General features: G+C 51.9%; 1 protein-coding gene across 6 annotated transcripts in view; it reads right to left on the bottom strand.

Moving 5' to 3' along the window:
• Nucleotides 1–3778: 3778 nt before the first annotated feature.
• Nucleotides 3779–23485, bottom strand: part of EEFSEC (eukaryotic elongation factor, selenocysteine-tRNA specific) — a 387397-nt gene continuing 367690 nt past the window's right edge. For 5 of the 6 annotated variants that reach the window (XM_090285916.1, XM_090285915.1, XM_090285919.1 and 2 more), the window contains one exon: nucleotides 3779–4305. In XM_090285916.1, coding sequence (XP_090142042.1) covers nucleotides 4115–4305 — 191 coding nt within the window. In that variant the 3' untranslated portion in view covers nucleotides 3779–4114. The remainder of the gene's footprint in view (nucleotides 4306–23485) is intronic. The other variant, XM_090285918.1, reaches the window with a different exon arrangement.

Below are 23485 nucleotides of genomic sequence, written 5' to 3'. Positions count from 1 at the left end.
GTCACAGCCATGGACAACAGATATGGTTGAACTAGGAGCTAGGAGGCCATGAGTAGGGCTGGCCTTGGCCTCTGGAAGGGAACCTGGAAAGCCAAATCCCATGTGGAGGCTGCCCAGGTAGTCCAGGCTTAGAGGCCTGAGGCCTGAACCAACCCAAGGGCAAGCTGGCATTGAGAGGGTCCAGAACCACTTTGGTGGGGTGGGGATGGGGTGTCCTCTGGATCTGTGGAATGGGGGTGAGGAGTCTCCCCTCCCATCCCATCAAATCATGAGGAAGAGGCCTCACCAACCTACAAGACCCTATATCCCAAAGAATAAACTGGCCGTGGACACACGTCACCTCACTATGCACACGAGACCCAGCACCTCTCTTCACCTTCCTCCCACACAGATATACTAGAGACATACAGCCTGAGAAGCCATCACTGAGTACACAAATACACACGCTCACCCAGACACCGATGGACACAGGTACCCGGGACACACACATAGGCCCACATTCCCCCACACTCTCACACATACCCCCACAAGTACACCACCAACCCCCATCCCCCACTGCCAACACACATGCAGGTGCTCTGCCAGGAAAACAGAGGCTGTCCCTGCTTCTGCCCGAGCTCCTAGGACTCCCCTTTACAAGACTTTATCTATCAAAAATATATTAACCCAGAATTCTGTTTTCATCAGTCTCGATTCCAGGGACATTTCCAGATAAGCCTTATCTCATTCCTGGTGCATTAGCCCGGCTGGTCCAGGTCCTGCCAATCACAGCAGCCCCTCCTGTCTCAGCCTGTGGCAGGGAGCCTGCCCATGACTTCATTCTAGATGGGCAGGCAGATGGGGGAGTAGGCCATGCCTCACTCCCCCACCCCTTGGTCCAAAGCAGGACCTTGTTGCAAGGACACACACACCCAAGCACTAGAGTTGGTTTGGGGGTGTTTCTGGAGTCAGCTGGAACCTGGGTTCAAATCCCAGTTCTACCTGAGGCAATGGCTGGGTCAGCTCAATAGCTACCCACCCCGCCTGCCGCTCCAACCTATAAAATCGGGGTGACACTTCCCAGGCCACCTCTGTAGCAGATTCAATGAGCTTATGCATATGATGGTGGCTGCAGGGGCTTAGCACAGCATAGCCAGGGGAAGGGAACACAGTCCTCAGAACACTGCATGCTGGCCCTGCCCCTGCCCACCAGCCCCACTGCATTTTCCTTTTTAAGGGATCCCAGGCCAAAGAGATCCCTCCCAGAGCAGTGGGCCACACCAAAGGCCACCTCACTGCACTCTCTGGAAGGCTCCTCCCTCCAGCATAGTCACCTGTTGCTCTCTCTTCCCCTCTGTACCTTGGTTTCCTCTACCTGACCCCTCTCCCTCCCGGACTTTGAGGAGTGCTGTCGTCAGGAGAGAGGTGAAGTGGGGAGAAAGTAATGGGGACCAGTACTGAAACCCTAGAAAAAACAGGCAGTGCTGGGTCTGCCTGTACCACTCCTTAGAGCAGCAGTTCTCAACCTGTGGGTTGAAACCCCCTTTTTAGGGGGATAAGGGGGAAAAGAAGGGGAAGGGTCGAGTCAAGGAACATGTATAAATAACCCATGGACATGGACAACAGGGTGGGGATTGACTGTGGGAGTGGGGGGCGGGGCAGGAGGGAGCAATGGGAGAAAAATTGGGCAACTGTAAAAGAACAACAATAAAAGAAAGCCCCCCCCCCCCCAAAAAAAAGCCGGAGACAAGTAAACAAACAAAAAAGACTTATTCATTTAAATTGGGGAAGGGAGGGAGAAAGGGAGAGAAACACAGGCATGTGCCTTGACTGGAATTGAGCTGGCAACCTTTCAGTTCACAGGCCAGCACTCAATCCACTGAGCCACACCAGCTAGGGTTAACTCCTACTTTCTAAACACCCCTTTATGACCACTGGGAGTGGTAGCTCCACTGGGTCACATGACCTCTCACTTAAAAAGAGGGACAGTGACATGGCCAAGGTCATATAGCCTGTGCTGATCAGAGACCTTCAGATGAGCCCAAGCTACTCTCTATTCCAACTTGCAGGGACCCCCCCAGAGAATGGAGGTGTTGGCCTCACACCCTTGATCAGAGAGGACTTGACCTAGCTTTCGAGGGGTACCTGGCAGCTCTGGCCTCAGTCCCTAACATGTTGAGGGTGATGGTGGATGGAGATTTCCTCATTTAACATGGAAGTCCTGAGAGACCCCAGGTCCACCCACCTGTGTTCACACTAAAGCGCTGAGTGGCCATGGAGGGTGGGCACCAGCAGGTGCTCGCAAAGGCCTTTCTTGCTCCCCAGGAACAGGCTGGGCTGGGGTTGCAGGACCTTGCCTTGGGGTTCTCCCTGGGAGCCCACTGCCTCCCTGAGGTAGGTCAATCTGCCCAAGGAGATGGCCTTCGGTGAAGACATGGGGCCACATGAGGAGGGCCAGAGCCTAGCCCACAGTGTTGCGGGGAGAGCCACACAACAGGCCCACTGCTGCTTCTTTTTGCTGGTTTTTAAAAAAATATTTTATTTACTTATTTCTAGAGAGAGGAGAAAGGAGGGAGAAAGGGGGAGAAACATTAAGTGATTACCTCTCTTAAGCACCCCTGACCAGGAATTGAACTGGTGACCTTTCACTTTGTGGGATGTCACCCAACCAACTGTGTCACACTGGTCAGGGCCCTACGGCTGTTATTGGAGGTGTCCCCTCAGGTGGTGACAGTGAAGCACCCAGGAACTGGGTGTCAAATCCCTGGGGAGCCCTCCATAGCAGCTGCAGAAGCTGCGGTCAGGGCACCCCTTCACTCTCCCCAAATTCTCCTTGTTCATTCCAGTGCAGGGAGAAAAGAAGGATAGGCCTGGGTACTCCCTGCCCAGCCAGCCCTCAGCTGTTGCCCTTGACTGCTGCTCCCTGCCTGACGTTTGGGTCCCTCTTCGGGCCAGCAACCTTCACCTGCACCCTTTTACAAAGGGCCCTGCCCTGCCACTGGTGTTTGTAGTGAGGGCTGCCTGCTGCTGGCCACCACACACAGGGACGCTGTGGTTCATATAGTACCACTCTCTTTTCCTTCTCTGCCTGAAGCTCTTGGGCTTAGAACCTGCTCCTGTTCTTACTTTTAATGTCATTTTTTGCAAATTAAAGCACAATGCACTGATTACCGGGATAAAAGGATGGCCTCTGCATCCATCTGGAGGCCAAATAAAGGAACGTCGCAACATCTGTTCATCATACAGGTGTCTTTAAATCTTTGATTTCCCCTCAGTCAGTTCTGCCATTTCACCCTTTTCTGAGTATCAACAGCTTGGGCCTCAAGGTGGGGTGGCCTGTAGGTGCAGGGATAGAGGAGTAACAGCAATGCTCACATCCCTTGGCCTGTAGCATGATCCGTGCAGGGCTGTCACTGGCTCTCATCTCCACACTCTGGAGAGAGTAGGAGTCCCAAGCTCGGGGGCAGAAGCATAGGGATGCCTGAAGTCAGGATGAATGAGCAACCCCTTCAGCCCAATGCCCTGGCTCAGTGCCCTGCTGCTCCCTGACACCCCTTGAGTGTCTTTTCTGGACTTGACTGCTTAGAGAATTCCTGTGGCCCCTGAAGGCCTAAGAGACTCTGGGGGCCACTCTGCCTAGTTTAGGGGCCCAACACCTTCTGGACCTCTCGGCCTACTGGGCTCTGAGTTGGGCCTCTCCCCCAAACCCCTTGGCAGGAGCCCTGGTGGTTCTCTTGACATTCCTGGGTGGCGAGGGGTAGAGGGGAAGCCTCATGTGAAATTACAGAGAGACCAGCAGTAGGGGAAAACAAGAGACATTTATTTGAAGCTGGCAAGTTCACAGCTGCTGAGGCGGGCAGGGTGGGGAGTGGCCCTCAGTTGCCACCACCTGCGCAGCCTGGAAGATACTGGCTACCAGCTCTCCAGTTGAGCCCCACTCCTCCTTGGGTGCTGCACCCTTGAAGGACACTGCCTCCTGCTGGCCCCGGGCATTCTCCCTGGGGCTGAATGCTGGGCCTGTGGGTCCGCTGCCTGAAGAGCTGTTAGGAGAGGCTGCAGGAAGCCGAGGTGCATCTGGCTGGCCATTTGGCACTGTAGCCCAGCCTGGGCCCAGGCAATGTGGCCCTGTGGTCACTCAGGGAGACTGGACCATACGCTTGTGGGGGTCGAAGATGTAACGCTTAAAAGACAGGCTGACTGTCACATGCTGTGTGGCCTCCCGCTGTTCCACACCCTCCTCTTGCTTGGCCACCTCCCCTCCGCTGGCCCGGCTCCGCTTCTTGAGGGCAGGTGTCAGGATCTTCTTGGACTCGGGGCTGAGGCCACCTGCAAGGCACAGAGGGAAAGCCCATCACTCTACTACTCCCGTCTGCATACTCGCCACCTTGGATGGGTACCTGTGCTGGCCTACCTCCGCACTCCCTTAGGCCGAGCTAGGATCCCCATGTTCCTTCTGCTTCCCTCCCCAGCCAACGGACCCCTGAGGCCTGTGCTCCATTTTCACCTAAATCCCTGCATGCTAGCTCTTTCCCCTGTGTTAGTCCATGTCACCGGTCCATCCAGCTTAAAGCTCATCAGGGCTCCCCACTTTGGCCTCCCGGCCCCCTTGCCTACCCATCCACTCTGCACTCAGGTCCCCATGGTGATCAACCCCATCCTGGTGGCCATGTCCTTCCTCTGCTCCGAACGGTTCTGTTGCTTTTCAGTACACTCATACTGAGACACACACCCAGAAACTGAGGCCCACTGGCCTAGGTGCTCTTCACTCTCCACCCCTATGTGGCCTGCGAGGCTGACCTCTGCCAACAACACTGTGGGTTCCTGTGCCCTCTGGCCTCTAGTTATGTTTAGCCAATGGGAACACTAGCAGATTAGAAGGCGAGAGAAGAGAGCAGCTGAGGTGTTGACTCTACTCCTTTGGCCAGAACTTCTATTGGGGGTCCTTCTCCCTGGGCTCTGGAAGATGCTGTTCCCCTACCCCCGGGACTGCCTCCTTCCCACCATGTCTTACCAGCTCCTTTACCTGCCCATGGCTTGGTACAGACCCCCTGTTCGCTCCCTCCAGCCAAACGACTGAGTGGAAACCTATTTCCTGCTGATACCTTACTAACCGACTCTTCCAGCCCCACCACCCCTATTTTGGTGTTTTCCCTACAACCTTGAGGAACACAGGGCTGTTCCTGGGCTCCTGTCACACTGAGCCTTTGCATATACTGTTCCCTCTGCCTTAAACACAATTCCCTTCCAGCCCCAATAATCCTGAAACACCAAGCTGCAGTACTCTTTCTTGGGGGCTTGTTTTTATGAGGAATCTGCTTGATGGCAGTATGGTACGGCCTTCTTGTGGGCTACTGGCCTGGATGAGGCCACTTGCCTTACCTCAGCTCTACATCAGCAGAGCACTCTGGAATAAGCTGCTTACCTTCTGTGAGCACCACAACCACACTAGGGGGTCCTGGTGGGATAAAGCTGGCCGAGCTGTGGCAAGGCTGAGCTGATGGGGCACAATGAGATGGACACAGGGTAGGGATTCCCAGCAGGTGGCAGTGCCTGGGACTTCTACTGAGGGAGCTGGGTATGAAGCCTTCATAATCTGGTGCGGGGCAAGTGGGGTAGAGCCCAGCCCTGTTTGCCAAATGAGGGGTCCTGGCAGCTTCTGCATCCTCCAGAGAGGGCACTCCTGATTTGCTCAGAGGGGCTATATCTGCCAGTGGTTTTAGAGGCTGGGTGTCTAGAGCTGGCAGGAAGTTGGGGATCAGCACAAGGCAGAGGGCTCACCTCCTTGCATGTGCTGCTCTGTGTCTATCAGCATCTGAAGGGGTTCTTCCCTGGCCTCAGTCTTGCCTGGATTTTAGCTCTGAAGCAAAGCCAGCTGTGGAGCTCAGGGATCAAGTTTCAGTGCTAAGAGGACCTGGTCTGGTGTGCCTCAACCAGGCAGGGAATGCTGGGAGGCAGGGGCAGGCAGGTTAGCTCTGGCTCAAACCAGGCACTCCATGCATGTTTGTTGAAGATTTCACCAACCCTTTCCATTTGCAGTTGAGAAATTGGAGCTTCAAGGAGGGCGGTGATTCACTCAAGACCCTACACTGAGCCAGGAAGAACCAGGATTTAATCCCTGGACTTGTATCTGATGGCAAATGCAGGCTACTGCCCTCTAGCCCAATACTCAGGGAGGAATCCACCTTAAGCAGATTCCTAAAAATAGTTCTGCAGGGGAATGCAAGCTGTGAGAGCATCTCATACTGGCCCTGCAGCTCCTGGATATTTAAAATGGTGGCCAGGACACTGGTCCAAGGGATACCTGTAGAGTTGGTAAGGAACAGCCCTGCTCACTGCACAAAGGACTCGGTCTTCCTTTCCTACAGGCAGAGGTGAGAATGCCAGCTATTGCAAAGCCTTTATCACCAGGGAAGGCTGGAATACACAGCTGATGTTAATGGGGTTCCATGATGCTATGGACCTTGGGAGTCTGTACCAAAGGAAGTATCCTCCTTCCAGGCAGCAGGGTGTCTAATCATGGGCTCCACATCCTGTTGGTCTGTATGCCTCTGGATTGGGGTGGGAAGCATGGGAAGGCACCGGGCCAGCAGCTGTGAGCAAGTGCCAGGCCTGAAGGTATCCGAATCTCTGAATATGAGCCCTGGCCTTCCTTCTGCAAACAGAGAAGGTGGCTGGCACCAGACACTGACAAATGGCATGGGCGGCTTGTCTCTCTCTGGTGCCAGGAGTATGATGGCTGGAGATGAAGAGGGCTCCTCAGTGTCTGCATCTAGCTGGGAGACAGGTGTGGCCCAGTCGGCGGCCCATCTTGCCCGAGATGGCTCTTGTTACATGCAGTGCATACCTCCCACTGCCCAAAGCAGGCAGAGCCAGAAAATCTGTCTGGCACTGGTGAAGATGTAGCCATTTAATTGCTCTTCTGAGATGGTCAGGCTTGTTTACCACTGCTCAGTTCCAGGGTGGCCTGGACACAATGCCTAGAAAGCCTGACCCATATAGACCTGTCTGCTGGGAATATTGCGCTTTTTGGATTCGTGGCAAATGTCACTGGTAATTGCTTTGTTCACAGTGGCTTTTCCCCCCCTTAGCCAGTGGCAAATGAAGGGAAGTAAAGGGAAGGTCAGAGTGTTGGGGGGCTGGGGCTGCTGCCCAAACCTACCAGACTCAGGGGCACTCAGCCCTGAGCCATGCTGAGCTTCTCTCAGCCTGCCCATGGCCTTTCATTCATAAATATTTGGGGATGCCCCAGGACTGGGAAACACTAGTGGTGAACATGCAGACCAGGGCCCAGCCCCAATGGAGTTCACTAACCTGATAAGGGGCAGACAGTAATCAAGGGAACAAGATAATCCAGATAGCCACCAGACAGTCAAGGAAACAAAACCACCGTGTGCCTGGGAGTGGAGGGTGGCCAGGTCCCATGTGCCAAGGGTAGACTTCTCTGAGGAAGAACGCAGGAATGGGAGCCAGATGTCATGGGTCAGCCACAAGCAGATCTTGGGCAAGGGTCTGCAGCAAAAGGAGATTGAGTGCCAAGTCCTAGGCACATGGTCTATGGCATACCACATCCATAGGCATCTCATGTGCCACGCTCTGCAGTAACCCGAAAGAGGGAGGGTCCTGGAGACCTGCAGGAGCCAAGTGCCAACTGTCCATCTGACCAGTGTCCACCAGTGGTTCCTCAGCACTTCCTGTAGGCCTTGGGAGCTTTCTGTTCTTATGGAGCTGCCATCTTCTCTTAGGTTGCCTCTGGGAGGCCACGTGACCTGGCCCATATTGCACCTTGAACTGTCACCTTGCTACAACACACTGGACACACTCCCACCTGGGTCTGTGTATTTAAAGATTCCTCCCCCAGGAGTTTCAATGGCTCCCAGGCTCACCTTCTTGGAATCACTGTGTAAATGTCACCTTCTGGTGAGACCGTCCCAATCCCTTTCACCACCTCCTGATGTCCAGGCCTCTTCTACCCCACTCTATTTTCCATAGCTATTATCACCTTCTAACGTATGTTATTATGTCCCCATTTGATGTTGGTCGTCTGCTCCTGCTAAAATCTAAACCTACCTCAGCAGCATTTTTTTTTCCTTTTTATTCATGCTATAAGCCCAGTACCTAGAACAATCACCTATAGTAGATGCTCAAAGAATAAATCAGTACTGGATGAGGCCCCACTGGTTGAGGACTGGCTGCTAAGCTCTTCCAATGGTTACAGCATGGAGCCAGCAACCCACTTCTAGAAATCCAGTCTTACCAAGCAACCTGAGGTCTTTGTCACCATGCATGGGGGCACTTGGTCTTCCCAACACAGTGTGGCAAGAACGGGCCCAGAACAGCAACTGGCCCGAGGCCACTCAGCTCGGGAGAGGCGGAGATGGAGCGACGCAGCGAGGCTACCTGGGCCCAGGTCTGTGTGCCCACAAGGAAGAGCGTGCTCAGACTAAGTGGAGGCAGCCCGGACAGGACCAGCACGCACATGCTGTGGTAAAATGTTCTGGGGGTGAAAGGTGATACCTGAGAAAAATTTAAAGCTGCACCAAGACAGATTAATGTTATAATGTTAATTTAAGAAATGCAGGAATCAAAATTTTTGCAAGAGTTCTGCTCCAGCTCTGGGGTGCAGAAAGAAAAGATTAGAAGGCGATCCATTAGGCCATCTGGGATCAGTAGTGCAGTTACAAGCAATCCTTTTTCTACCTTCTACCTCATTCTATTTCCCAAGGTTTCTACCATAACCCTGGGTATTCACAGGGTCATCTACTACAGGGTTACTAGCGTGTCCTCCTGCACACATGTCTGAGCCCAGAGGAGGTAGTGCCCACCCAGTGTGGTCTGGGTGCTGAGTCCATGGGCACTTGGGGAGGCAGCAGGGAGAGGGGAGAGGCCCCCAGGCAGATGGACAGGGAGGGAGAGCAGGCAGTGAAGGTTCTCAGAGTTGCCTGGGCCAGGAAGCCCGCTGCCATCTCTAGGCCATGGTATGGTTTCTGCAGCTCTCTGGCTCTTCTCGGTGAAAGATGGGGCTGGGAAGAACCTTGGTGGTAGGTGAGGCTCACAATTACTTCCTAGACTTGGAGCTCCATGTTTCTCACATTGCTGCTGCACCAAGAGCAGTAACTGAGACGCATAGGCTTAGGAATTCACTCTCCACAACCTCCAGAAGGCCTACCCCCCTGCTCTCTATCTTTGTCCCTCTCTGGTCCCTCGCCCACAGGAAAGAGGCTGCTCTAAGGCACAGACAGCACTACCAGCAGTACAGTCCTCTTATCCTCTTATTTGGCAGCCAGGGCCTGCATCATCCACCATGTATGTGCTGCCTCCCTTTGTGCCTCACCCCTGCTTATTCCTCACCCTTACCTTCAACCATGCTCCTAGGTCCAACCAAAAGAAATCAAGCAAGCCCTCCTAAGTCACACTCCCTTTGTCTGGAATACTTTTCTCACCTTTTCTGTATGACTAACTCCTGGTCAGCCATTGTCTCCATGGGAAGGCAAAAGGCTCGGCGGATTTGCTGGATGAAAACAAAGGGAATGAGCACAGTCTCATCCAGGAGTGTAAGGCAGTGAAGGGAAGAAAAGTACTCCAATAGAGACTATGCCTCCAGAACGAGGGAATATCAGTCTGCAAGCCAGTGACCCCGGCAGAAGCCCAGGTTCAGAGTGTGTACCCCCCCCCCCCCCACATGTGACCTGGAGCCTAGCTCCCCACCATGCAAGGTGGGCACAACGGGAAATGCACTACATGTGTGAAGTTCACACTGTGGCCATCATTCCACAGGGCCTCAGCAGACATCCTCTGCTCTTTCTTCCCAAACCTGGGGGTTCTGGGAGCACAGTGGCCCTATTCCACTCCCATTGAGCCGGATGGGGGACGCTGTGAGGGTGGGCTCGTGTGACCCTGGGGATGACGCTAATGCCCATGGCTTTTCTTGAGGACACTCTCCCAGGGCCCGGCTGGCCTTTCTCACTGAGTGCCAGCTCCACACAAAGGCACAATGAGCTGAAGGCTGCTGGGTCTTGGCTCAGGCTGGGGGTAATCAGGGAAGAATGTGGGAAGTACAACTGTTTCCCAAGCCCTGGCTGAGGGTGCCGCCCTGACATAGCCATCAAAGGCCAGCAAATTGCCTCCAATTGCTGGTGTTGCTTTCATGTTGGGGGCCAGACTGGAAAAGGGGCCTCAAAGCTGGTGGGCGGCTTGCATCCTCCCAGTGAGAACTGAACCCTTGTAAGCAGCTTGGGGTCACTGGCCCCCCTTGGTGGCTTGATGGGGCTATAGCTAACTCTAGCCACTCCGGCACTTCCCCTCCTGAAAAAGCAGCTTTGGAGGGAACCAGGGCAAGGGGCAGGGCCCTTTTGGGAGTTAGCATCGCGGTGATGATGGGATGGACTGTGGAGGTCAGAGGGATAAGCCTGGCAGATGAGCCAGGCCGACATATGGGGTGGCCATGTAGGACCTGGAGTTTAGCCAGGCCTTGATTCTGGGCTGGATGCTTGGCCTCTGTACAGGTGGCACTGTCCCAAGGAGGGGACCTCCCTCTGAGCGCTAAGGCTGAGAGGCCTCTGAAACAAGGCGGCTACAACTCCATCCATTGAAGTCCAGTATCACACTTCACCTAAAGAGAGGAATCTCTGCCCACCTCTCCCCAGTAATGAAGCCGCCCTGAAGCACAGAGCCTGACAAGACATCCCATGTGGCTAATGTGGCAACCTGTGCAGGATATACTGCTGGAGGTAAGGCCGGAGATGGGAAGGAACTTAGAGGGCAGAAATGGGTCAGCGTGTAAGTACCCCCACACAGGGTAGTGCCCAGTCATGTCTAATATGCACAGGGCTGCTGTTGCTGCCCCACCCTGCAGGTGACCAGCTGAGACACACTGAGGTTCAAACCCAGATCCTTCTGCCTGCCAACAGGCCATGTAGATCCTGTAAAAGCTTAGCTCTGGCCCTGGTTGGGTGGCTCAGTTGGTTGGAGCATCATCCTGTACACTGAAAGGTTGTGGGTTCAGTCCCTGGTCAGGGCTCATACCTAGGTGTGGGTTTGATCCCCAATTGGGGCGGGTGTGGGAGGCAATTCGTTGATGTATCTCTCTCACATCAATGTTTCTCTCTCTCCCTACATTCTTCCCTCTCCAAAATCAATAAGCATGTCCTTGGATGAGGAGTAAAAAAAAAGAAGAGGCAGCCAGGAGTGAGATGCCAGAACAGTGCTGGGATTGCCTAGTGGTTAGGGAGAGCTGGGTTGGTGACAGGGGCAAGTGTGAGTTCCACTTGGGTAGAGAAAGCTCACTTCCTGCTGTATTCCTGAACTCTTGGTGAGTTTGGAATCCTCTGCCATCTCCTGGTGACACCTGGTTTTCTAAATTTATCCTTGGAAGTTTAAGCCTTTAAGCCTCTGGCTGGAATGGAGTATTGCCTGGTTTTCTTTCTTTCTCTTGCTATGGATCCCGTATCTGAACAAAGATGCTATTTGCTTTAAAAAGATAAGGTGATTAAGTTTTTATCAGAGGTGTACTTCACTGTTCCTGCAACAAAGGGAATTAGGGAAAGGCTGAAGACAGAACAGGCCCTTCATTGGAAATGCGCTTTCTGAGGTTCTTGAGCACATACTTGACAGGCTCCATGTGGCCACTTTCCTTTGGGGCAGGTGAGGCAGTGGACAACTGTACCCCAGTTTTGATGTCGTAATGTTGCTTAATTCCTCCTTTAATTTGTATTAAGCTTCTTAGCGGCAATGATGAATTCTTCTAAAACAAAAAAGGAGCCTTTGCAGAAATCTTTCCTACACTGTGTACATTGAAATTAAAATGTAGTCAAGGCTTTGGAGATTGGGGGTGCATGTAGAGGGAAAACAGTGCATTATGTGGAAGGAATGATTTTGCTTTAAGGCAAAAACAAAACCATTCTGAAATAGAAAGTGGCTTGGTCCCGAAAATCAGACAGAGGCTCAGTTATTAGGGGAGCAGCTGAAGCAAAGGAAAATTTGTTGTCTCACGCCAGAAGTCAGTGGGGAGATGGGGGACAGCCACAGTTGGTATGGGGCTGGTGGTGGTTCCGAACTCCCCAGCACCATCCAACATTGGCTCCCATCCATCCTTCTTGGCGGAGGCCCAGGGCAGGCATGACACTCACCTGGGGTGCGGTTAAACCCCTGAAGTGGCTGTGACCATTCCTGCTGTGCAGCCTGGAAGCTCAGGCAGTGTTCAAACGCTTGCCCCAAACTGCACAGCCGTGAGAGGGTAGCCCACCTGGCATTTCTGGTGACTTGCCTTGGGCTCCTTGAGGGTTCCTTCTCTTGGCACCTCAGCAGGCCCTGCAGGAGCAGGTTCTTGGCACCGGGGCCACAGGCATTGGCCTTCTGGCATGAGCCCTTAGGCTTCTCTCCCAACAGCCCCCTCTTCTGATCTGTCCTTGGGTGTGTTGCCAGAGATCCCTCCAGAATAAAACCTGATCACCCCTCCCAGGTTGGAAATTTTCAGCCATTCCTCACTGGGTGTCCAAGTTCCCTTAAGCAACCCCTTGCCAATTGTTTGCTGCAGATCTAGCGCTTCCTCCCCAAGCACCATTTACCCTTGCACAGGGTCCCACCACTCAGACCTGCAGAGAGCCACAGCACTTACCCCTGTACAGGGCCTCGCCACTCAGCTTTGCACAGGGTTCCACCACTGGCCTCTGTCAAGGCCCCACCACTCAATCCTGCACAGAGCCCCAGGACCCAGCCCTGCACACGGTCCCCACCATTGATCCCTGCTCTGGCTCAGTATAGCCCAGGGTGCCACATGATGCTGTCTGCCTGGCAAACCTTACTTTTGCTTTGGTTCTGAACAATAGGCTTGGTTCAGCCCTCTCTGATACTTTCCTGGCCTCCCTCCTCCGTGAGGATCAAGACTCTACACACTCTGCCCCACATCCAGACCCTGTGTCCTCAGGAGACAGGATACAGTCTGCAACAGCAGCCAGCAGCTCCAGGAAAGGGCACTAACGGCAACCTCAGCCCACCTGTACTCTGTCTCACTTGCCAGTGGGCCTGGTCCTGAGAGCTGGCTCTTTCCCAAGGTCAACTTCCCCCTCCAATGGGGTTAGAGCTCACCCATCTGCCAGCTTGGCTCCTGATAACCCTCTCACAGCCGCAGTTTCCTTTCCCCAATGAAACTGAGGCACATAGTGCTGACATGGCAAGCAGAGTAAAAATTCACTGGCGTCAGAGCTGGACTCTCCTCTGCTGCACCATGGCCTGGCAACTACAAGGCCATCCTCAGGTGTTGGTCCTGACCCCACGTGACCTCTGTCACAGGTATACATGAGCTCACTTCTCTAACTGACTGTGGCTCTCTGAGAGCAGAGACTAGATCCCAGAGCCTAACACAAGGCCTGGCCCAGGAAGGATAAAAAAAATACTTTTTCCTCAACTCACATGAGGAGGGCACACTGTCTACTCCATCATTAGAGATGGAAACTAAGGCCTAGGAATAAAAAATTACTCTCCCAAGATCACAGAATTAGTGGCAGAGAAGTAATCACATGTCTTCATTACTACATGGAAGAACTCAAGTTCTTTACAGGCAGCTAGGGGAAAGGAACCATCTCTCCTCTCAGACAGTACCATACAGTGCCACCTTTGTGCCAGCAAAGCACAAATCTGCACACACACTCATAAACATTCATACACACCTAAGCATGTACCAGTGCATGTACATACATGCACAAGCATGTATTCTCACACACATACATATGTGCACACTAGTCTCTTGAACAAGTTCCTAGAACACAGTGGCCACTGAGTCAGTCTTAGTTACCACAGGACAGAAACCAGGCCTCAGTGAAAGCTGTGCAGGCAGGGGACAGGCAACGGATGGGTAACGTGATGCTGCTGGAGCTCTGAGCCCATGGTCTTGTCTGAATGCCAGGCCATGTGACATGGTGGCCTTACTGTCTCACTCTGAGCTCTGCTTTCCTTACTCAGGATAAGGGATGATGGAGTAAGGTATGCAGCTGGCTCTGCCTCCAGGAGGCAGCTGCTACAGGTGCCCCCTCAACCCCACCCCATGGACAGCCCCCAGGGCAAGCTGTGAGGGAGGGCATGACTCTTGGTGGCCTCCACAGAGACTGTCCCCACCACTGAGGAAGCAGAATTTTAATACTCCAAAAACTCCTTAAATGTGTATACTCTTAAAACAGCAGTAAATCTTCAATTAAAATACCTAGAGAAGAAACTAATATAACTGGTTTAAAAGGCAGAGCTTACAATACGCCTTCTTCATATTGCTTTTCTTAAAAAAAAAAAAAATTCACATATTAAAATTGTCACTTTTGTGATTGTGGAAAATCCTCATCCAGAATAATGAAGGTGAACAAAGGCCTGGGAGCAATCATCTTCCAGGGCCCATACGTGGTATCCTGACTACAGTCCCACTTCTAGAGCTGGGGAGAGCAGTGGGCAGGGCAGGGGCAGGCTGTCCTCTCAGCTGACATGGAAGGGCAGGTAGCAAGCTTCGGTGGTCCCTGTCCATGCCCTTGGCAGCTATAGGCTCCCATGGTTTACCCCCCCGCCCCTGGCTACAGCTAGGACGAGCACAGGGCCGCCCACGCGTCTGCACCGGCGCCTAAGCTGTGTGCCCATGCGCGGCCCCTCAAAGGGGGATCCCAGGTGTGGGCTCGGGGAGACTGGTGTGTGTGTGGGGCTGACCCACCCAATTGGCATGCTGGCACTCTCACCCTTTCAAACACTTATATACACATACAGGGTCCGACTGACAGCCTTCTGCTGTGTGTCCAATGGGCCAGGCCTGGGCTGGCTCTCTGCTCCTTAGCCCTCCTGTCCATGTTACCATGTGGGTCTCCAATGCTCAGCAGAGCCTGGCACAGGGTGGCACCACTGTCTTCTCCCCACATCCTGGTGCTTTTCTTCCTGCACTTTGCATTTTAATTGCCTCCTGGCTCATTATCCACTGACTGCCACCAGCCCTGGTGTTCTCTGTAGGCATGATGAGGATGGATTGCCTTCCCCGGGCTCAGTGCTATTTCATAAGGTGCTAATGGGCTGGTGTGGACCCTTGCTCACTGGTGTGTGTGTCCTCTTTCTTCCAAAACATTGTCCGGCTCTTTCCTGGGCATGATTCAATCTCTTTGTCGCCACAGACTAAGATCTTTCCCTATGGCTTGGTGGGGCTATTTTATTGGGTTGGCCAAAAAGCTCATTTGGTTTTTCTATAAGATGGCTCTAGTAGCACTTAGTTGTTTTTAACTTCATTCAAAACAATTTTGTTAGACTGTATTCTGACAGCACATCAGAGAAGGAAAACTCTGACTCCAAAAAACCTCCGCTGCCTTGCGGCATACCTCTTCAGGGGAAAGGCTAAGGGAGTAAACCCCGACAGAAAATCCGGAGCCGGAGTCCCTAAGGCGGTTTGACATTGTAGTCAACACCGGCAACTCCTGCGGCGCACCTGAAGCCAAGCTGTATTGACTCCGTCTTTCCCTTGGATCCTTCAGCTGCGAAGAGAGGGGGGGTCTGCTGCATGGGCAACAGCAGACCCTCCATATCACCCTGCCCAGGCTCTGTAGCTTCAGCTTCACTGGAGAGGACACTCCAGCGTCATCTCAAGATGTCGATTCAACACGGGAGGAGACAGATACCGTGTCACTCCCGAGTCGGACTGCACAGCCATTCTCGGCGGTGCAGATAGACTCTTAAGAAGCTACACCATCGTCTCTCGAGACGGACGGCTGCCAACGACGACGGATTCTGACAGCAGTCATATCAGCGTGCATTAAAAAAAACCTCAAAAGCATTAGAATTGGTGAATTTTTGTGCAGCTCTTTTAATATTAAAGATGGAAGAAAATACGCAAATTTTTCAGTATACTACGCTTTATTATTTCAAAAAAGGTAAAAATGCAAATGAAACGCAAAAATAAAAAAAGCACAACAGATTTGTGCAGTGTATGGAGAAGGTGCTGTGACTGATTGAATGTGTCAAAAGTGGTTTGTGAGGTTTTGCGCTGGAGATTTCTCACTGGATGATGCTCCACAGTTGGATATACCAGTTGAAGTTGATAAGTGATCAAATCAAGACATTAATTGCGAACAATCACTGTTATACCATGTGGAGATAGCCGACCTACTCAAAATATCCATATAAATAAAGTTATCGGTGAAAATGAAAAATGTGTCTTTTATTTTACGGAAAAAAATAAATGGACTTTTTGGCCAACCCAATACATTGGGGAAGGCTGCTCTAACATCTGGAGGAGTGTGCAGGTCTCAGCTGGGAGTACTTCCAACCAAGTATCCCTTTGCCCTCAGGAGCCTTGGCTCCATGGGGCAGGGGGTGACTGGCTCTGGGTGGGGAATGCACCAAGAACAGTAATGAGCTGTTTATGGTGTCTCTGGTCCAGGCCCATTTTCTATGCCTGGCCTTGCACTACAGCCAACAAAGGAAAGGTCACAGGGTCATGAGCTCCCAGTGCTTCTGGGTACTTGGATGGACCCTAGAACCTCAGTTTCTGTGTCTGAAATGGGCCAAACCACCCCCTGCTGTTCCAACAGGAAGTGAGGAACAGCCCTTCAGAGAGGCAGTGAGTGGATTTACATTTGACCCTGGCAGAGAGCCTGGCACAGGGAGAGGCTCTGGAGATACTCCCTGCCTTCCCCAGCCCTGGAAAACAATGCTTTTGATCTTTCTACTTTTGCAATTTAAGTTTGTGGAGGCCTTAATGTCAGGTGTCTGTACTACTGGTACTGAGGAGTGAGCTACTACGAACTGCCCCATGCACACAGAAGAGTGTCTGCACATGTGTGGTCCTTTGTAAGTGTCAGAGCAGGGGCTAGGGAGGGCCAAAACTAGACTCAGAGAAAGCCTTCATCCTCTGAAGACCATGACAGGCCAAAAGAAACCTGGGCGACTGAGAGACAGCAAACGCAGGTAGAGCCCCAGGGAGAGGAGCTATACCTACCAGACCTTTCTGTGATTATGCCCCCTGGCCTCTGCCCCCAAACCAGGCTGGCTCACATGAAGCTCTGCAGAGAGTAAGACTAGGGCAAACCCTCAGAGCATCCTGGGTTCCATTTGGGTCCCCTCTGTTGCCCTCCAAAGACCTGTCAGATGGGCAGAGGTGCAGTCGCCAGTGCAGTCACCTGCCTATGTGTGTGCGCGTGTATGTGTAGTGGAGGTGGTGACTGATGAACAGCATGGCCCGGGAGAGCCTCCATGAACCTTCCCAGCTCTGTGCAAAGCCCACCGCTGTGCTGGTTTGGGGATGGGGTGGGTGAGGGCTGCAGCGGGGTGGGCAGTTGGCCTAGCACCTGAAGGTTAGAGGCAGCTTTGGGGATTAGCTGGGGAGGCCATCCTAACCCAGAAGGGTCAGGGGCTCCTTCCACTTCTTGGGAAGATGGGAAGCTGGTGCTGCAAGGAGATCTCCACAGTTCAGGTTCGGAGATGATTTCACTTCTGGACCTTGGGAAGCAATAAGCATGCCAGCAGCCACTGCCTTAGAGAGCAAGATTTCAGCTGCTTGCCCAGGCTGTGCAGTCTGTTCGCTCACTTACTTGATGCTGTTGCCTGGAGCCCACTTTGTACACAGCTCTGCGCTAGGTGCTGGGGCCGTGGAGCCTGCCTGGCAGTTTCCCTGCCAGTAATTCAGTGTTGACAGCGCTTAGCAGGGGTGCAGGGAGCTTTGATTCTTCACGGACGGTGGCCAGGGAAGGCCTTGCCGCTGAGATGGCGACTGAACAGAGGCTTGGAGCGGTGTGGGGAGCCTCAGGAAAAGAGCATGAGTGTGGCCGTGGGTGTGAGCAGGCCTGTGTGGTGCAGAAGATTTAGAGGAGGGGTGGGTCTGATGCCTGTTGGCAGGGTGCCCTGGGTGCTGAAGGGAGCAAAGGTGGCAAGGGAGGCTGTGGTGGGCATGGGTGCAGGGCAGATGTGCAGCGTGGGTTGAGGGTGAAGCTGGGCTTGTAGCCCGCTCCAGTGTGCCACCGCTCCAGAGGCGTTGAGCCCAAGTGAACTCACGTTCTGGTTAGGTTTCTTAATTTGACAGAAGTTCTCCACATGCTGCTCCTCCTTTTCTGGCGGTCAAAGCTCTAACCCCTCTACCTCCTAAAACATAGAGACAAGGGAGCCAAAGGTCCCAGAGACCTTTCTGTGTCTGAGATGAGTGACCAGGAAGACTTTGCACCACTGCACCAATCCTGCCTCTCCCACCTACCATCTAGACCATGGGGTCAAGTTAAGAGCACTCAGGCACCCAGAGGCTGCTCCCCTCACGTCAGCCCGGTTTCCCCTATATGCACACAGGCCATGCTTCTTCCTCAGCCCTGTTTCTCTCTCTCCCTGCCCCTTCCCCATCTCACACCTATTTCTCCTACAATGCTTGTGCAAATACCACTCCTCTACAGAATAAATGTTTGCTGAATAAACGAGTGAGTGAAGAATGAATGGAAAAATGTTAGAAGTCTTTATGCCACTGCATGGAGCCATAAACTTGAACCTAGAATGTTCTACCCTGCTCATTTACTGGACATTAGTTCAGGGCCCTACACAGAACCACCTCTTTAAGTCCTATGCTGTTGTCTTCACCATGATCTTGAATTGTCAAGATACTATAAATTATATTTGGAGTTCTCTGAGGAGGCAGGAAAGTCCCCACTACATTTTCATGAGACAAAACACTTTCCTAAGACATGGACAACTATGATGATACGAAAAAATTCAGGACCAGTGCCTTCTATTATAAAGTAAAGTTACTTGGGAGGCAGTATAGTTATTGTACCTGGCTTCCCTGTCTCTAATACCAAACTCTAAGTTGACAGCATCTTGCTTGTACCCGCCAACTCAACGACCTTACCCACCCAACTCCCAGCTTTGGCTATTTAAGTAGCAGTCCACCTGCCAATGTGAAAAAGAGTGGGATTGGATCCACAGCGTAGGCCTAACATGGGCTTGCTGTGTGCTCTCGAGACGGATAGTTCACCTCTGTTCTCTCATCTGTGGGATGGGTACAATCTCTATCATAGTCGGTCAATACAAAGATTCATGCCAAACAAGGGCATAGCATGTAAGAGAAGCTCCACAGATACCTGGCCTTTTCTCTCTGGTGGCCCTGATGATAAAAGTGGTGACTCTGAGAAAGGCCTGGTCAGAGTCCTCCTGGGGATCTGGATTCAGGAAGCTGGTAGAGCTCATTGCAGCAATAAGATGCTTTGTGTGATTATTGCTTTGTGTGAAGGGCAGATGCAGCACTTGCCTAGCATATCGTGAGGCCTCCCCAAATGTTGATGGTCATCATCAGTGCCTGGGTTGGTGACTGTTACTTTAGGTGCTTTATGCGGTGTTCCTGGCTGCCCTACCATCTCATAAGTGAGGGTGGTGCCCATGGGCCTACAGTTGGCCATCCCAGGTGATTTAGCACACACATGCCCCAGGCCCAGCTCAGCTCAGACCATATCAGACATTCCAGTCAGGAGATGGTGCTCTCAGGGCTGAGCCAATGCTCCCTTCTCTCCTGAGGCCAAGCACCCTATGCTCCCTTTCAGGGTGGGTCCCCGAAATCGGTATGTTGAATCAACACCTAAAAGCACTCCTTATTTTCCTGTAATGGACCATGTTTATGAGCTGGGCCTCCTATAGCCAGGTGGCCAAACCCATATAGCAGCATGGGGTCAATTCCCAAATGCCTGGCACGCCCTTCCCAGGGGCATGGCTTTGCCACTGATGGTGTTGCTCAGGACAGCCATGTGAGCTTTCTGGGCTGGCTCCTCATCTGCAAACTGAGGCTGAACAGAGTAGTTGTGTTACAGGTGGCTGGGAGGGTGCTGGGCAGGACCAGATAGGGAAAACTGCCTGTCCATCTCCCATAAAGCACCTGCCAGAGTAGAGGACAGATTCATTTCCACATGTCTCCTGGACGGTGAGGTCCTCAGGCAAGCATCAGGGTGGTACTGAGTCTCTTCACTGCCCAATCCCCCATGGTCCCTCTGTACATCCTATCCCCAGATTCCTCCTCAGTGGCTGTCTCCCCCTACAACTCTGTGTCAATGGACACAGCAAGTGGCCTCAGCCCCTGTCTCTGGCTGGCTCTCCCTGTCCAGAAGGCCTTCCCTGGTCTCTCTTCCTGGCTGACTTGTCTCAAGCTGATTTCCCTTTTCTGGTTCCCCCTTTCCTGGTATAGTCATACTGTGTGACAGGTCTATGGGCTCCTGAGGGTTCTGACCCCCTACAACATGAGGCAGCCCCACCAGCTAAGCACCCAGGAAGACAGAGAGGGGTCAGGTGAACTAAAGCTTATGTAGCAGCCCCATGGCTTGAGTTCCCTTTAATTTAATCAGAAAAGCAGGACAGTCCCCCCTTCCACTTGACTTCTCCTAGACTGAATTTCACAGAATACCTGCCAGGGCATGGGCACCTAGAAATGGTAGGGTTGGCCCCTCTCTGCTAGATACACTGGCTATGCCATGTGAAAATACATGGTCAATGAGGAGAAGGCCCGAGAAGCCACAGCAGAGGGACCGAAAGGTTGCTGAGAGACTACACTGGAGAGACGGGGGCCTTGCATAACAGTGGTGCCATTCAATTCAGGAACGTCTAGGCTAGGCTGGTCTCTTACTGGAGAACAGTGGATCTGTGGGTGGGTGTTGGAGCAGGGAGGCAGCTGGCTGGCCTGGGGAGAGAGTCAGACCGTGAGAATCCCACTGTAAAGGACAATTTCAGAGCATTGACCTCTGGAAGCTCCCAGGCAAAGACATATCTAGAGGATCCCAGAGGATGGGGGTCAGAGAAAGTATAGCAGAGGGTGGTGATATGATATGTGGAAGGCTGGCCGAAGGCAGGGGCTATAAGCCAAGAAGTGCAGATGTGTATGCAGCACTGTGGTAGAGGCCCAGACCTTTCTGTGGCTCTCCCAAAAAATGATGACAAGACTCGATACAAAAAAAAAAAAAAAAAAGAGAAAGAGAAGGTGAAAAAAGACTTCTGGCCAAGATGGAGGCATAGACTGACACGCTCAGTCTCCCTCCACAACTAAGAAGGATTACAGCTAATGCAAAACCAGAAATAACCAGAAGTTCCAGAAAATAAAAGAACATGGAAATCCAACATATGAAGTTAAAAAGAAGTGGTGCTAGTCTGGACGGGTAGGAGGGGCGAAGCCCAGGGCGGAGAGATCAAGCTGTGTTGATGGCGGCAGAGGCGGCGAAGGCGAGAAGCGCCTGGGAGCACCCCCAGCTGCAGACCAAGCCCGTCAGTTCACAATTCCAACGCTGGGGAAGGCAGACCCCCATTGCCTCAGACTGTGAGGGTCGGAGGGTGTGGGGAAGGAGGAGGAGGCTCCTGGTCTCTCAGCAGAGAGTGAATGGCAGGAATCGATCTTGGACACCCGCCCCCATGCAAAGTGCCACAGCGTGGTGAGAAGGGTCACCCGGTAGTGACGAGTGCACAGAGCTCTATCCCCTATAGTGTAGGAGGTGTGACAGCCACACCCAGGAAACAAAGGTAAACACAAACTGTCAGGATGGCAGGGATCATGATAGAGATCCCAATCACACAGCTGACCAGACAGCAAATATATGACCTATCAGACCAGCAGATAGAAAATCTTTCTGAGGCTCAGTTCAGAGCTCTGGTTATAAGAAAGCTTACAGATCTAACAGTGGATCTTAAACAAGACAGGGAAGGAATGAAGGCTAGTCCTGCTGAAATGAATGAAAATACAAATGGAACTAGTGGTGAGGGAAGGAAAACCAGGGATCAAATCAACAAATTGGAACATAGGGAAGGAACAAATAGTCAACCAGTGCAGAAAGAGGAAATGAAAAGTGAGGAAAATGAGGAGAGGCTCAGAAACCTATGGGACAGCTATAAGCGGTCCATCCGAATCACAGGATTGCCAGAAGGTAAAGAAGAAGAACCAGAAATTGAAAAATTATGTGAAAAGATAAAGAAGCAGAACTTCCCTAACTTGGGGAAGGAAATAGACTTACAGGTCCAGGAAGCACAGAGAGTTCCAAATAAAGTGGATCCAAGGAGAACCACACCAAGACACATTATAACCAAAATGTAAAAAATAAAGGATAAAGAGAGAATCTTAAAAGCAGCAAGAGAGAAGAGAATTATGTACAAAGGGGTCCCAATTAGACTATCAGCTGATTTCTCAAAGGAGACTCTGCAGACAAGAAGGGACTGGAAAGAAATATTCAAAGTAATGAAAAACAAAAACCTACAGCCATGATTACTATATCCAACAAAGTTATCATTCAGAACAGAAGGGAAGAGAAAGTGCTTCCAGGACAAAATAAAAATGGAGGAGTTCATCAGATCCAAACCACTGCTATATGAGATGTTAAAGGGACTTGTTTAGAAGAAGGAGGATCAAAACTATGAACATTAAAATGAAAACTGTATCACAACAACCAACAAGAGAAGCTAGGAAATCAAAACAAAGGCAAACTAAGTAGGCAGCGAGAGTGGAAAAGAATTATAGGTATGCGGAACATACAGAGGGGACGTCAGCGGGGAGGGGGAAGGGGGGAAAGGGAGGGAGATGGTGCAGGAATTAAGAAGCATAGTAGGAGGGAGTGGAGTAGACAGGAATATTTTGAGAAGAACTATATGCACAACCAATGGGCATGGATTAAGGGGGGGACAACTGGAGGGAGGGGGGTCACTGGGTGGAGGGGAACAAAGGGAAAATAAATTGGAACAGTTGTAACAGGATAATCAATAAAGCATATTTAAAAAAAAAAGAGAAAGAAGATGTGACTGGAAATAGTGGGTAGAAAAATGGAGCTCAGAAAAAGGACTTCCTTTCTTAGGTTGTGGTTTTGAGATGTGGGCTCAAAAGGATTCCAATGCCAAAGTAATGGCTGATTTAAAATGGGCACTTGGTAGAAACAGAGTTGTGAAGGGCTCTGGGCAGAATGACCTGGAGGCAGAACAGGCCCGATAGGTGCTCGGTAGATCTCTCAGTGTCTCTGTCCTGGGTCCCTGCTGTTGCACCTCAATGCCCTCCCACTCCAAAACTACACTGCACACACCTAGGCCAAACCTGCCCCTCCTACCTGTGGATTAGTTTCAGGCTCCAGGCTGGGCCTGTCAGCACCCCCAGGGCCCCAGGGGGCCTACTTCTAGCTTTAGCCATACTGCTGGCACCCACCTTTCCCCCAGGCTATTCTCCTGGCTTCTGCAGACACCATGAAGGCTGCTCCTCTAGATACTTTCTGGAAAGGCCCACGGTCCTTTTCAGTCTGCATTTGCCTGCTTGCCCTTGTGGAGCTTCCTCCCTGGGCTGCAAGTTCCTTGAGGGGTGAAATTGGAAGGGATTTATTTCTCAGCCCCAGGCCCAAGCAGGGTTTGACACATGCCTTTACTCAACAAATGTTTAGTGAGCATGTTGATTTGGTCTCTATCCTCATGGGGCTTACAGCGGATGCACCTAGTATCAGTGCGTGAACAGAAAAGTAGCCAATGTCATCAGAAGTAATAAGTATATATTCTTCTTTAAATGTGCTCTTATATTAATCCA

Source organism: Furipterus horrens, unplaced genomic scaffold (genome assembly GCF_987537825.1).
Source record: "Furipterus horrens unplaced genomic scaffold, mFurHor1.1.pri manual_scaffold_8, whole genome shotgun sequence".
NCBI lineage: Eukaryota > Metazoa > Chordata > Mammalia > Chiroptera > Furipteridae > Furipterus > Furipterus horrens.
The sequence above is the reverse complement of the archived record's forward strand: the minus strand, read 5'-3'. Positions and strand labels throughout refer to the sequence as shown.